The sequence below is a fragment of the Acinonyx jubatus genome, chromosome B2, assembly GCF_027475565.1.
Source record: "Acinonyx jubatus isolate Ajub_Pintada_27869175 chromosome B2, VMU_Ajub_asm_v1.0, whole genome shotgun sequence".
In the NCBI taxonomy this organism is placed as follows: domain Eukaryota; kingdom Metazoa; phylum Chordata; class Mammalia; order Carnivora; family Felidae; genus Acinonyx; species Acinonyx jubatus.
Window position 1 is genome coordinate 132,111,498 of NC_069385.1, and position 14,122 is coordinate 132,125,619.

The 14,122-nt window shown below is 40.0% G+C and overlaps 1 protein-coding gene across 1 annotated transcript in view; it reads left to right on the top strand.

The window, feature by feature from the left end:
* The window catches only part of SYCP2L (synaptonemal complex protein 2 like), a 108,794-nt gene that overhangs the window by 78,104 nt on the left and 16,568 nt on the right, over positions 1-14,122 (top strand). The window contains exons 24-26 of the mRNA XM_053223403.1: positions 11,736-11,837; positions 12,905-13,011; positions 13,905-13,996. Of these exons, the coding sequence (XP_053079378.1) occupies positions 11,736-11,837; positions 12,905-13,011; positions 13,905-13,996 (301 nt within the window). The remainder of the gene's footprint in view (positions 1-11,735; positions 11,838-12,904; positions 13,012-13,904; positions 13,997-14,122) is intronic.

The following is a 14,122-nucleotide window of genomic DNA, read 5'->3' on the forward strand; positions in this document are numbered from 1 at the left end:
TATTAATCTTTTCTCTATGGTTAGCACTTTTTAGTCTTGAGAAATTCTTCCCTACCAAAAAGTCAAAGATAGTCTCATACATGATTTCCTACGTTCTATATTTTTAATGGTGTACATTTCTTATCATTATAGGTGAGTGCCACACATTCTAACATACATTATCACTTTGAAGTATTTTCTATTTTTAAAATTTTTTTCTTTGACCCAAAGATTACCTGGAAATGTATTTCTTTTCTTTTCTTTTTTTAAGTTTATTTATTTTGAGACAGAGAGAGAAAGAATGTACGTGAGCAGGGGAGGGGCAAAGAGAGAGGGAGAGAGAAAATCCTAAGCAGTCTCCATGTTGTCAGTGCAGAGTCTGACTCAGGCTCTAATCACAAACTGTGGGGTCATGACCTGAATTGAAATCAGGAGTCGGATGTTTTAACTGATTGAGCCACCCAGGTGCTCTGGATGTGTATTTCCTGAGTCACAATGGTAGGGGATTTTCTTTTAGCTATGATTCTGTTACTCTTTTCTGGTTTGTTTGCATTGTGGCTAGAGGACACATTGTGGCTAGAGTCTGTATAACTTAATCCTTTGAAATCTTGAGATATACTTTCTGACACAGTATATGTCAACCTTTTTAAAAAGCTAACTTGTTAAGAGAGTATATTTCACAGTTACTGTAATATCTATACAAATGTACATCCATTAAGTCACTTTTCTTAACTATGTTCTTCAAATTTTATATTCTTACTAATTTTTTTCAGTCTAATTGTTCTATCAGTTGTTGAGAGTAGTACGTCAAAACCTCTCATTATGTTTGTGGACTCACCAATTTCTCTTTCTGGTTCTGTTCAATTTTGGTTTGTATAAAATATATTTAGGTTCTTATGAATATAAAATGGTGTATCCACATAATACTGAAATTTTTATTACAAAGTGACTGCCTTTATATTCAGTAATGTTTTTGTCTTGAAGTTTCTTTCTTTTGTTAAGCATTGGCATGGTATAAGTTTTTTATCCTTTTATGCGTAACATATATATACTCATGTTACAGATATCCTTTGTAAGCAGCCTATAATTGGACTCCCCCAGCCCTCATATAATAGTATGTATTTTTACTGGAGTATTTAGTCCATTTACATTTAATGTAATACTCCTGTATTTGGGTTGTATCTACCAATTTATTTTGTACTTTCTGTGTGACCCAAACATTTTGTTTGTTTCTCATATTATTTTGCTTGAGTGTTTCTCATTTTGCTTAAGCATTTTATGTATTTTATTCTTAATTCTATTTCTTCTTCTAATCATTTATATACTCTATTTCTTTTCATTTACTGGTTGACTTAGAAATCATAACATACATAACTTTTTAAAGTCTAATCAATAACATTATTTTCCTCCTAGATTATGTATAGGAACTTAAGACTCTTGAATCCCATTAGCCTGCCCCAACCACAACATGTGGTAGTGTCCTTTATTTTAATTTTAAACCTTAAGACATTGTTTTATGTAGTAATGTCCATTTTTATACACCTATATATCTACCATTTTGCTTACATTTTTCCTGTGTCTTACACTTCCACATTTTTGGGGACCTCTTTCTGCCTAAAATATATCTTTTGTGAAGGTCTGCTTGTAGGAATGAATGTCTCAATTTTTGCTTGTATGAAAATGACTCTTATTCTTGAATAGATTTTCACTGGGTAGAATACACATTGATTTGATACACTTATATATTGGAAAATGATTACATCAGAGCATTTACCATTTTCTTTTTTGTGGTGAGAACAATTAAGACCTACTCTCTTAGCAACTTTCAAGTATATAACACTAAAATCTGACCTGAAATCGCCATGCTGTATATTGCTAACTAAAATCACCATGCTGTACATTAGATCCCCGGAATTTCTTAATCTTATCATTGGAAGTTTGTACCCTTTGACCAATATCTCCCCATTTCCCTCACCTTGTAAAATGTTTAATACTCAACTTTTGTTTATATATGTTCTTATAAAATAGTAAAGTAAATGCATGTAATTTTATGTAAATAGTATTGTTATATCTCATTTCTTATTTTACTCAGCAGTTTTTAAGATATATATTCATTGCTCTAGTACTCCTGTTATGTATCTACTACACTTTGCCTATCCTCTCTCAGTAATGGATACCAATGACTTTTAATTCATGTCATCACCAAAAGTAATGGACACCATTATGTGTATCTTCTTATGCACCCTAATGAGATTAATTGCTCTCCTGAATGGTATGATTATAAATTCCCACAAGAAGTACAAAGTGTTTCTAAATTTCTGTACCCCCACTAATAGTTGGCATTACGCAGCTTTCCAAGTTTTGTCAGTCTAATAGGGCAACCTGATATTTCATTGTTTTACATTTCCATTTCTCTGATAACTAAGCTAGATATCTCTTTATATGCTTGTGTGTCTTTGGGGTTTCTTCTTCTGTAAATTCCTTTTGATATCTCTTGCACTCTTTTTCATTGAGGTTTCTGTCTTGTCTTTTTTTAAAGTAGCTGCTTGAATATTCTAGATGTCAATCTCTTTTGCTTTATCTTTTTGTATCTTTTATCTTTTTGCAAACATCTTCCAATCTATTGTCTGCCTACTAAAATTGTGTTAAGTTTCTTTACAGGGCAGGATTGCTCAACTTTAATGTAACCCAATTATTTGGGTTTGTTTGCTTTTTTTCCCCCCTTTGGTAATGCTTATCTGTTTCCCTAGATAACCAAGATACTCTTTTAATTTTCTTTTAATTTTAGACTTCTGTCTTACACACTGAAATCTCTTATCCAGGTGGATTTCTTAGTTTCATATGGCTTTAGTAATGATCCAGATGTTAAAATCATTTAGTGATTTTAAGTCTTTTGTGTCACCTCTAAATAATTTTTATTATTCCCCTGGTGTTAAGATGCCTTCTGTCAAATATTAAGTTCCCATATAAATGTAGGTCAATCTCTGGGAGCTCTTTAGCGTTTCATAGGTCTGTCTGGATTATCACACTAATACTATCTTTTTTTTATTACTCTAATTTCATAGCACATCTTGCTATCTAATAGGGAGAGTTGATCCTCTTGACTCTTCTTTAAGGTTGACATAGTTGTTCAAGGAAATTTTATGCTTCTATAAATTTTATTTTCCAGCTTTATTGAGATTTAATTGACAAATAATGAATAAGGTATACAATATGATACATGTATATGTTGCAAAAGGATTACCACAATAAGGTCAATACATAGGTTACTTCAAATAGTTTTTTTGTGTGTGAGAATTTTTTTAAGATATACTCTTTTAGCTACTTTCAAATATTCAATACAGTATTGCTAACTGTAGTCATCATGCTATACATTACATTCCCCAAACGTATTCATCTTATAACCTCATTTGACCATGAAGTATATACCATTTGACCAACTTCATCCATTTCCTCCCTACCCCCACTATTGGAAACCAACAATTCATCTTCTGAGGAGTTCGGTTTTTTAGATTATACATGCATCATCATATAGCGATAGAGATCATACAATACTTTCTCTATCTGGCTTACTTAGCATAGTGCCTTCAGGTCCAACCATATTGTCACAAATGCCAGGATTTCCATCTTTTAATCACTGAATGATATATCATAGTGTATATATGCCACATATTCCTTGTCCATTCATCTGCTGACGGACACTTTCATTATTTCCATGTCTTGGCTATTGTTAATAATGCTGCAGTGAACATGAGAGTGAAAGTATCTCTTAAAGATAGTGATTTGTACCTTGTTGTGATACCTCCAGTTTTGTTCTTTCTCACGATTGCTTTGGCTTTGCAGTCTTGCGTGGTTCCATATCAACTTTAGGATTATTTGTTCTGAGATGTGTGAACAATGCTGTTGCCGTGTGGATAGGGATTACACTGAATCTATAGGTTGCTTTGGGTAGTATGGACATCTTAACAAATATTAATTCTTCCAGTCCATGAACATGGCATATCTTGGCATTTATGTTGTCTTTAATTTCTTCCATCAATGTCTTACAGTTCTCAGTGTACAGGTGTTTCACCTCCTTGGTTACGTTTGTTTTACTAGGTAAGTTCTTTGTGGTATAATTATAGATGGGATTGATTTATTAATTTCTCTTCTACTTTATGAGTGTATAATAAATGCAGAAGATTTGCATATATTCCGTCTCTGGAAACTGTGCTAAATCTAGTCATTCTGAGCATATTTGGTAGAGGTTTTGTTGGGTTTTCTATATCCCTAGTATCTTTGATGCCATCTGTGAGTAGAGTTTTATTCCTTACCAGTATGGATGCTTTTATTTCTTTTCCTTGTCAGTTGTGACTGCTAGGGCTTCCAGTGCGGGGTTGAATGAAAGTGGTAGGAGTAGACATCCATGTCTTATTCCTGATCTTAGAGAAAAAGTGTTCACTTTTTCACCATTGAGTGTGATGTTAACAGTGGGTTTTTCATGACCGGCCTTTGTGATGTGAGGTATGTTTCTCCAAACTAACTTTGTTGAGACTTTTTAACATGAATGGATGTTGTATTTTGTCAAATGCTTTTTCTGCACCTGTTGAGATGACCATATGGTTTTGATCCTTCCTCTTGTGAATGTTACGTATCCTGTTGGTTTGCAGATATTGAACTGTTGCATCCCCGGAATAAATCGTGCTTGATCATGACGATCATTTTAATGAGTTGGTAAATGCAGTTTGGTAATATGATGTTAAGGAGTTTTGCATCTATGTTCATCAAGTACACTGGCCTATAATTTTCCTGTGGCCTCTTTTTCTGATTTTGATATTATAGTAGCACTGGCCTCATAAAATGAATTTGGAAATGTGCTCTCCTCTTCTGTTTTGGGGGAAGTGTTTGAGAGGAGGATTTATATTCTTTCCTTTTCCAAATGTTTGTTTATTTTGAGAGAGAGGGAGAGACCGCAAGCAAGAGAGGAGCAGAGAGAGAGAGAGAGAGAGAGGCAGAGAGAGAATCCCAGGCAGGCTTCCTGCTCAGCTTGGAGTCCAATATGGAGCTCAGTCTCACAATAGTGAGATCATGACCGGAGCTGAAATCAAGAGTCCGGTGCTTAACCTACTGAGCCACCCAGGCACCTCAAGGATTAATATTCTTTGATAGAGTTTACCAGTAAAGTCATGTGGTCATAAAGTTTAGCTTGTTGGGAAGTTTTGGGCTACTTATTTATCTCCTTACTTGTAATCAATCTCTTCAGATTTTCTCTCTTCCTTACTCAATTTTGCTAAATTTTGTATTTCTGGGCATTACCCATCTCCTGGTTTGCCAATTTGTTTTCATAGAATTTTTTATAGTATTCCTTTATAATTTGTTTTAATCTCTGTGGTATCAGTAGGGTTTTTTTTTTCATATTTTTCAAGTTTTTTGATGTGTCTTGCTCACAGTTTATCAATTTGTCTTTTCAAGGAACCAATTCTAGGTTTCAATGAGCTTTTAAATTTTGCTTGTACTTCATTTATATTTGCTCTAATCTTCCTTTTCTGTTTACTTTGGTCTTTATTTTTTCTAGTTTCTTTAGGTGTTATCTTTCACTCTTTTTTGAGATTTTTGTTGTTTTTTTAGGTAGATCTATGTCACTATAAACTTCCCCTTTAGAACTGCTTTTGCTGCAATGCAAAAATTTTAGATCCTTGTGTTTTCATTTTTATTTGTCGCCAAGCATTATTTGAATTTTTCTTTGATTTCTATATGGAGCCATTGGTTGTTTAATAGCATGTTATTAGCTTCTATGTGTTTGTTTTTTCTATTTTTCCTTATTTGATGTAATTGATTTCTAGTTTTATACCATTATAGTTGGAAATGACATTTGATATGATTTTCATTTTATTTTTTAATCAAAAGTGTTTAATAGAATTTTTTATTTTATAGTCCTGTATAGTTAACATACAGTGTTATGTTAGTTTCACATGTACAATATAGTGATTCAACACTTCCATACATTACCCAGTGCTCATCGTGACAAGTGCACCATCACCCATTTCATGCATCCCCATACCCACCTCCCCTCTGGCCACCGTGTTTGTTCTCTATAGTTAAGAGTAGATTTCTTCATTTGGCCTTCTCTCTCTCTCTCTTTTTTTTTTTTTTTTTTTGCATGTACCCCTTTCAAATGAGTGTTTCTGTATTTTTTCACAAATACCCAGTAGTGTAGTTACTGGATTGTAGGGTAGCTCTATTTTTAACTATTATTATTTTATTTTAGAGAGTGTGTGCAATCAGGGGAGAGGGGCAGAGGGAAAGAGAGATAGAATCCCAAGCAGGTTTCATGCTCAGTGCAGAGCCTGATGTGGGGCTCAATCCCACGACCCTGGGATCATGACATGAGCCGAAATCAAGAGTCGGGCACTCAACTGACTTAACCACCCAGGCCTCCCTTTTATTTATGTGTATATGTATGTATGTTTGTATGTACGTATGTATGTATTTATAACTTTGGGGGGAACCTCCATACTGCTTTCCATAGTGGCGGCACCAATTTATGTTCCCACCAACAGTGCAAGAGGGTTCCTTTTTCTCCATATCTTCACCAACACTTGTTTCTTGTGTTATTGATTTTGGCGATTCTGACAGGTGTTAGGTGATACCTCATTGTAGTTTCGGTTTGCATTTCTCTGATGAGTGATGTTGAGAATCTTTCATGTGTGTGTTGGCCATCTGTATTTCTTCAGAGAAATATCTGTTCATTTCTTTGGCCTATTTAAAAAAAAATTTTTTTTAGTCTTCTACATAAAGGTTTTTATTGCTACCATAACAAGTTACCGCAAACTTAAAACCACTCAGGTCAAATACATGCTTGGAACCATACAGATCTATTATCTTACAGTTCTGTAGATCAGGAGGGTGGGGGCTGCTTTGGGTTCTCTGCTCTGGGTTTCCCAAGGCCGAACAAGGTGCCAGAGGATGAGGTTCTGGAGGAAAATCCACTTGAAAGCTCATTCAGGTTGTTGGCTGGATTCAGTTCCACATAGCTGGAGGATTTGGTCTTCTGTTTCCTTGCTGGCTGAGTGCCGGGAGTCCTTCTCAGCTCATTTCTTCTGCCCATTTTTAATTGGATTATATGTTTTGGGGGGTGTTGAGTTTTATAACTTCTTTATATATTTTATTTTTTATTTTTTAATTTAAATCCAAATTAGCTAACATATAGTGTAATAATGATTTCAGGAGTAGAATTTAGCGATTCATCACTTACATATAACACCCAGTGTTCATCCCCACAAGTGCCCTCCTTAATGCCCATCATCCATTTAACCCATCCCCCGACCCCTCCAGCAACGCTCGGTTTGTTCTATTTAAGAGTCTCTTATGGTTTGTCTCCCTCTGTTTTTATCTTATTTTTGCTTCCCTTCCCCTATGTTCATCTGCTGTGTTTCTTAAATGCCACATATAATATACACACACCTCGTACCTTCCTTATCCATTTGTCTATTGATGGACACTTAGGTTGCTTTCATTTCTTGGCTGTTGTAAATAATGCTGCAATAAACATAGGGGTACATAGATCTCTTCCAGTTTATTTTCTTTGGGTAAATGCCCCTCAGTAATGGAATTATTGGATCCTATGGTATTTCTATTTTTAATGTTTTGAGGAACCTCCATACTGGTTCCACAGTGGCTGTACCAGTTTACATTCTCACCAACAGTGCATGAGGATTCCTTTTTGTCCATCTCCTTGTTGACACTTGTTTCTTGTTTCCCTGATTTCAGCCAATCTAACAGGTGTGGTGATAGTTCATTGTGGTTTTGATTTGCATGTCCCTGATGATGACTGATGTTGAGCATCTTTTCATGTGTCTGTTGGCCATCTGGATGTCTTCTTTGGAAAAATGTGTATTCAGATCCTCTGCCCATTTTTTAAATCGGTCAATTTACATTTAGCCATTGATAGGTAAGGAATTCCTAATGTCATCTTATTGTTCTCTGGCTGCTTTGTAGTTCCTTTGTTAATCTCTTCCTCTCTTTTGTGAATTGGTGATGCTTGTATATTCCCTTTTGTATAGGTTTTGCTTTGTCATTACTATGAGGCTTACATATAAGGTCTTAGATATCTAACAGTCTATTTCAAGCTGGTAACAACGTAAGTTTTATTCCATACAAATTCCCCCAAATTTTATGTTTTTGTCGTCACAATTTATCTCTGTTCCTATTGGGCACACATTACATTATGGGTATAGTTATTTCCGATATTTTCATTCTTTGTACTAGAGTTAAGTGATTAACATACCACCATATTACAGTATTCTGATATTGACTATATACATACTTGAAAGTGTGACATATTTTCTCATGTTCTCATGTTACTAATTAGTATCCTTTCATTTTTGTCTTGATGAAGTACTTTCAGCATTTCTTGTAGGGCAGATCTTGTGGTGATAAGCTGCCTTAGCTTTTAATTGTCTGGGAGCGTCTTAATCTCTCTTTCCATTTTCTGAAGGACAACTTTTCTAGGTCAAGTATTCATGGTTGGCATTTTTTTTTTCTTTCGGCACTTTATACATATCATTCCATTTTTCTTGGCCTGCAAATTATCTGATGAGAAATCTGCTGATAGATGATATAAAATAATTACACCTGTAATACCCAAACTGCTCAATATAAACAGAGGTAAACATTATGGATGTTCTCCTTTTTTTCAAGTTTATTTATTTTGAGAGAGAGTGCATGTGAGCAGGGGAGGGGCAGAGAGAGAGGGAGCAGGAGAATCCCAAGCAGGCTGTCTGTTGTGAGCACAAAGCCTCCTAATGGTGGGGCTCAATCCCATGACCCTGGGAGCATGGCCTGAGCTGAAATCAACAGCTGGATGCTTCCCCAACTAAGCTACCCAGGTGCCCCAGTTTGTTCTCTATAGTTAAGAGTCTGTTTCTTAGTTTGTCTCTCTTTCTTTTTTTTTCTTTACTCCTTTGTTTCTTAAATTCCACATATGAATGAAATCATATGAAATTTGTCTTTCTCTGCCTGATTTATTTTGCTTAGCATTGTATTCTCTAACTCCATCCATGTCATTGCAAAAGGCGAGATTTCATTCTTTTTTATGGCTGATCTTTTTTATGGCTAATATTCCATTGTGTGTGTGTGTGTGTGTGTGTGTGTGTGTATACACCATCTGTTCGTTAGCCATTCATCAATTCATGGGCACTTGGGTTGATTCCATAATTTGACTATAAACATAAGGGTGCATGTATCCCTTTGAATTAGTGTTTTTGTATTTTGGTGGTAAATACCCAATAGTGCTATCACGGGATCATCAGGTAGTTCTGTTTTTAACTTTTTGAAGAACTCCCGTACTGTTGTCCACAGGGGCTGCACCAGTTTGCCTTCCCACCCACAGTGCAAGAGGGTTCCTTTTTCTCTACATCCTCAGGCGTTGTAAGTAGAGGACCACCCCGGCAGGATAGTTGAAACCGAAGTGGGTGCAGACCGGGGTGTCCTGGGTGCCTCCACGCAGAAGGTACTCTGTTGGGGCAGCCGGAGCCGAAGCAGGCAAGGGCCCGGAGGTTTCGGGACTCTCCGTGAGGGGGAGAAGTGGAGGGAGGTGCCCCGGCAAGTTGTCTGGAGGTGAAGTGGTTCAGGCCTGGAGTGTTCCAGGGCGTTTTGCGTCTTGGTGAGACCGCCAGAGCTGTAGTGACTGCTGATCAGGGGTGTCTGCTGTGTGCTCCACTGGCACCCCCTTGATGGGAGGGCTGGGGCTGCGGCTGGTGTGGAGGTAGGTCAGCTCTGGCAGCTCAACCCTGCTTCCATCTGTGCTATCAAGGTAGAAGGGGAACGTAAACCATGGCGCTCACCAGCCCCTCTGATCCAGAGTGAGTTCCAGCAGCCCCATCCCCCCTCGTTAGGCAGGTTCCTAAGGCTAGATCTTTTATATTCTAGTTGCCCTTTTAAACCACAGCTTTTATTCTGTGCCCCGGAGCAGACAAATCTGTTCCCCTTCCCTTAGTACTTTCCCTCCCCACTGCAGAGGGGAGTCCCTTCATTGCTGTGTCTCCCTCTCTCTTGCTGTGCAAAAGCTGTTTAGTCAGCCCACCATTCTTTAGAAGGAATTGTTCTGGAAATGTGTGTGTGTCTATGAAGGAGGGAGTTCCGGGTCTCCCTCCGTTGCCGTCTTAGGAACTCCTAAGGTATCTTACATCTTTTTGTTTTGTTTTTTTTTTTGTAGGAACTTAGATATTTTTGGCATTCGCTTATTTACGCATTCAATGAACATCTCCTGAGTGTCTACTACAGACCAGGCACTTTGCTAAGTGTTATTCTGATGGGGGGGTGGGGGGGGAAGACAACATGCCCGCTTTCAGTGGAGCTTACCTTCCAGTGTGTGTGTGTGTTGGGAGGAGGGGCGGGGAGGGCAGATAATATACAAGAAAAGTAAAACACGCACTGTGTTACGTTGTGATAGAGGCTAGGAAAAACATGGAAAGAGATTTCAAAGCTGGGGGGGTTGTACTGAAACTTTACGTCGGTCGCCCAGAGGAAAGCTCAGGGCAGATCCGTGAGGGAAAGGATTCAAGTCCGAGGAGCAGCAAGAACCAAAGACCTTGAGATGAGAACATGCGTGGGGTGTCTGAGGCCCCCACCCCCACCCCAGGGAGACCACGTATAGAAGCAGAGCACGGAAAGAGAAACTCGTGTCTTTGCGTCTCCCCTACAGCACCATATCGTACAGCTCGTTACACACAGTATTTATTGAGTAATGAATTTGGATTTTTCCACTTCAGAGGGGAAAAACAGCAGTGGGGAGAAGGGGCAAAGCCACATGACTTCACAGCGAAGCGGGGCTAGGTGCACGGTGGGGAAGAAAGCGCTTGGGGTGGGAAGAATAGAATAGAGTGGGTTTCGAGGTGGAGTGGTTGACCAAGCAGTTGGAAACACAAGTTTGCTGCTTCGTGGAGCTCAGGGAGGAGAGAGATTTGGGAGGCAATACCGTTGGAGGCACGAGACTGATGAGGTCCTCCGGGGAGGATGGCCTTGGACCAGGGTCATGGTGTGGGAATGTAGAAAGAGGGATGGGTTCGTTCTGTATGCAGGACCTCGATGATGGAGGAGACGTGGATGGTAAGGAAACACAGGAGTTGAGCCTGATTCGAGGGTTCTGTTGACAGGGGTGGTGCCACTGCTAAGACTGGGAGGGCGCAGATGGAGCAGGACATGTGTGGGATGAAAGCGGACATCAGATAGAAAATACCGAGTAATTGCCAAATTGAAAAGAGGATCTATATTTACATCTCAGAAGCCGAAGGTCTCAGAGTCACGGCAGCTAGTGAGCAGCCAAGATGACCTCTAGGAGGCGACACTCAGCGCAGCAGTAAAGCTCCAGCGTCGCCAGCAGGTGGCGCGCTCCGCGGGGCCATCTGATGAGCTTCTGAAGGCCCATCTGCTCAGATTACCTTGCTACCTCCCCGTTCAGCCTGAGCCCTGGCAGCGCTTTTGATGCTAACCACTGCTGCTTTTCATTTGGATCAGCCTGTCCCTTGCTAAGCGGGCCGTTCCTAAATGTTACAGGGCTCGTCGAAGGGGTGCCTGTTCCCATGTGTCCTCTTTCTGGCATCAGTACGCGTCATGCTTTGATGCTGGTGCTGTCACCGGTAAGTAATGAGTCACAGGGAACAAGTGTCGCTGGCTGCTCACCAAGGTTGGGTATTAACTGGTAAGAAGAGGACGAGATAAAATTTGGGACAGAAGGAATGGGTGTGCCATCGTTAACGTGCTGTGTTTGCTTTTAGACCTATCAGGAGGCAGTTTCGCTAAGTCCAAACAATCAAAACTGGAAGAAGGCGATGCTCCGGAATCCCCCTCCTCGGTGACGGAAGAAACGGGCTTAGCAGGTGACATTATGTGCCCGGCCAGCCATTCAAGCAAGAATGGGACAGATTTGTGAGCACTGAATGCTCCTGCACGCACTCCAAGGGGGTTACAGTTTGAAGATCACAGTGGCTTTTGCCTTTCAAAGACAAGCATTTTGTCCTTTCAAAGCATTTTGAAGCATTTTGTCCTTTCAAAGACAAGTAAATTGTTGCACAAATTAGAGATCAAAGCAAGTACTTCTAGCATGTTCTAGTCCTTCTAGCAGGTTGATGTCTGCCTCTTTACTCTTCTTGATGGCAATTTTCAGGGCCTAAAGCTCCTAAAATTATGGGTCTCTGCTTTAGTTGGTAGCTATTAGTTCGGTTTTTGTGTTAGAGATATCCACTCTACCCCAGTGAAGGATGGCCTTCTGCGTAAGTGAGGCCACCATATTTCAAAACGAAAGGCTCCAAGAGAGCAAACTGGGAAGCCCAGAGATACTAGAGTTTGGTGGTTAAGTGCCTCTGGTCTTCCCACTTTGCTCTCTTGGAGCCTTTTGTTTTGGGTTCCAATCCTGGCACTGTTGGTGTGAGCTTGCACAAGTTACTGGATCCCTCTGTTCAATATGGGGAACAACGGAGCCCATTTGACATGGCTTTTGTGAGGCTGAAATGAGCTACAACCTGCCAGTCCCTTAATAGTGCCGGAGCCCTTGCGAGCCCTCCTAAAACTTGGGGCGCCCAGAAGCCATCATGCCAGTGTTGCCCCATAGAAATGTCCCACCCATCACATCCTCTTTAAAACCTCTTACAACATCTCTCTCTGCCTGCTGCTTAGGCAGAGTTGCTCTGATTTAAAATTCTGGGAGAGTTTGGAGGAGGTGAGCACTTGAGTGAGGTTCGGTGGGAAGCGGCATGAAGTGCTCACGACGAGGACTCTCGGATCAAGCTGGCCTTGTCGGCCAGAGTCGGCCAGGCCCCCGTGGGACTTCTGCGGCTCGTATCTGTGCTTCTTAGCTGCCTGTCCACCTCTGAGCAGCTGATAGACTGAGCACATCTACCTCGAGCACTGTGTTCGTTTTACCCAATGTTCTCTCTTTATTGTTCAGAAGGCATTTCCACTCCGTCCCCAGCAGTTGCGCCGGAGAACTCAGACGGTTCTGCTATTATTGCAACCCTCGAAACCTTCACTAGAGACCTGAGAAGAAAAATTGAGGTAATTTTCCACTAAAAATGAAAAGCTAGCTTGTTACGAGTTTAACAAGTTCCTGTTATCCATCAGTACCGTTGATATCCTTTATGTGTGAGGGTTCTCTGCACTCTTTTGGGGAGGTACATTTGCCTTAGCCATGGTCACTGATTTCAGTGCCTTTGTGAATTATGGCTTGTATTTATGAGACTGCTATTACCTGTGCATTTGCTACGGTGGGACCAGATGCACGTCTATGGAAATCAGACTCATGGTTTGGTTTCATTGGTAGTGTTCTCAGACAACTGAACTACCAGAAGCAATGATTCGGTTATAATGATAGGCGGGAGGAGAGGGGAGCAGGGGACCATCTGGATGAGAGAGGCGTCTGGGATAAGGGCGGAGGTGGGCTTTGGGTAGATGGTCAGCTGAGTGGTGGCGTATCTTTGAGCGATGCGCACGTAGCCATCCCGTAATCTTGTCTGCAGGATGAACTCTGGAAGAATTTCAGTTCCCTCCTTTGATGTCCTATTGTTCCTAAGTCCCTAAAGAGTTATATCTTTGCACATTTGGGAAGAATCTCTTACCCTGACATACATTCATTTAACTAACATGGGAAGCCCCCACAGTCTTATATTTTCTTCGATACCAATGTAAGCTCACTTATAATGGCAATTTGTTCATAATATTCAATATACGTTGTGACAGGGAGACTATAGGTTTTCCTATTTTAGCTTATTGTTCTTTATTGGCACTGAACCTGAGGTAATGCATAGACCGCGTGTAGCACGGTGTCTCATCACAATCGTTTAGCAGTAACGTTTGCTATGCAATGTCTTTTCCACGCAACACCTGAACTGAATTTATGTAGTTATGGTTAACTCAAATGTGATCATTTTGCTGTTGTTGTTATGGTTTAGCTTAGGTACAAAGGGAGTCCGCTTGATTCAAAAAATGCAAAGCAAGCACCAGATTGCTTAATCCAACTTTTAAACCAGATACACCAATGCAGGTAAGTGTTGGGCTTCAGAACAAGTTTGTGAAAGTGGGATCGCTCACAAGCTTTTGTGTCATGACCACTGTGCTGGGGTCACGAGGAGCCGAAGCTTGAGCGGATGTGTGAGGTTTGCTCCCTCAC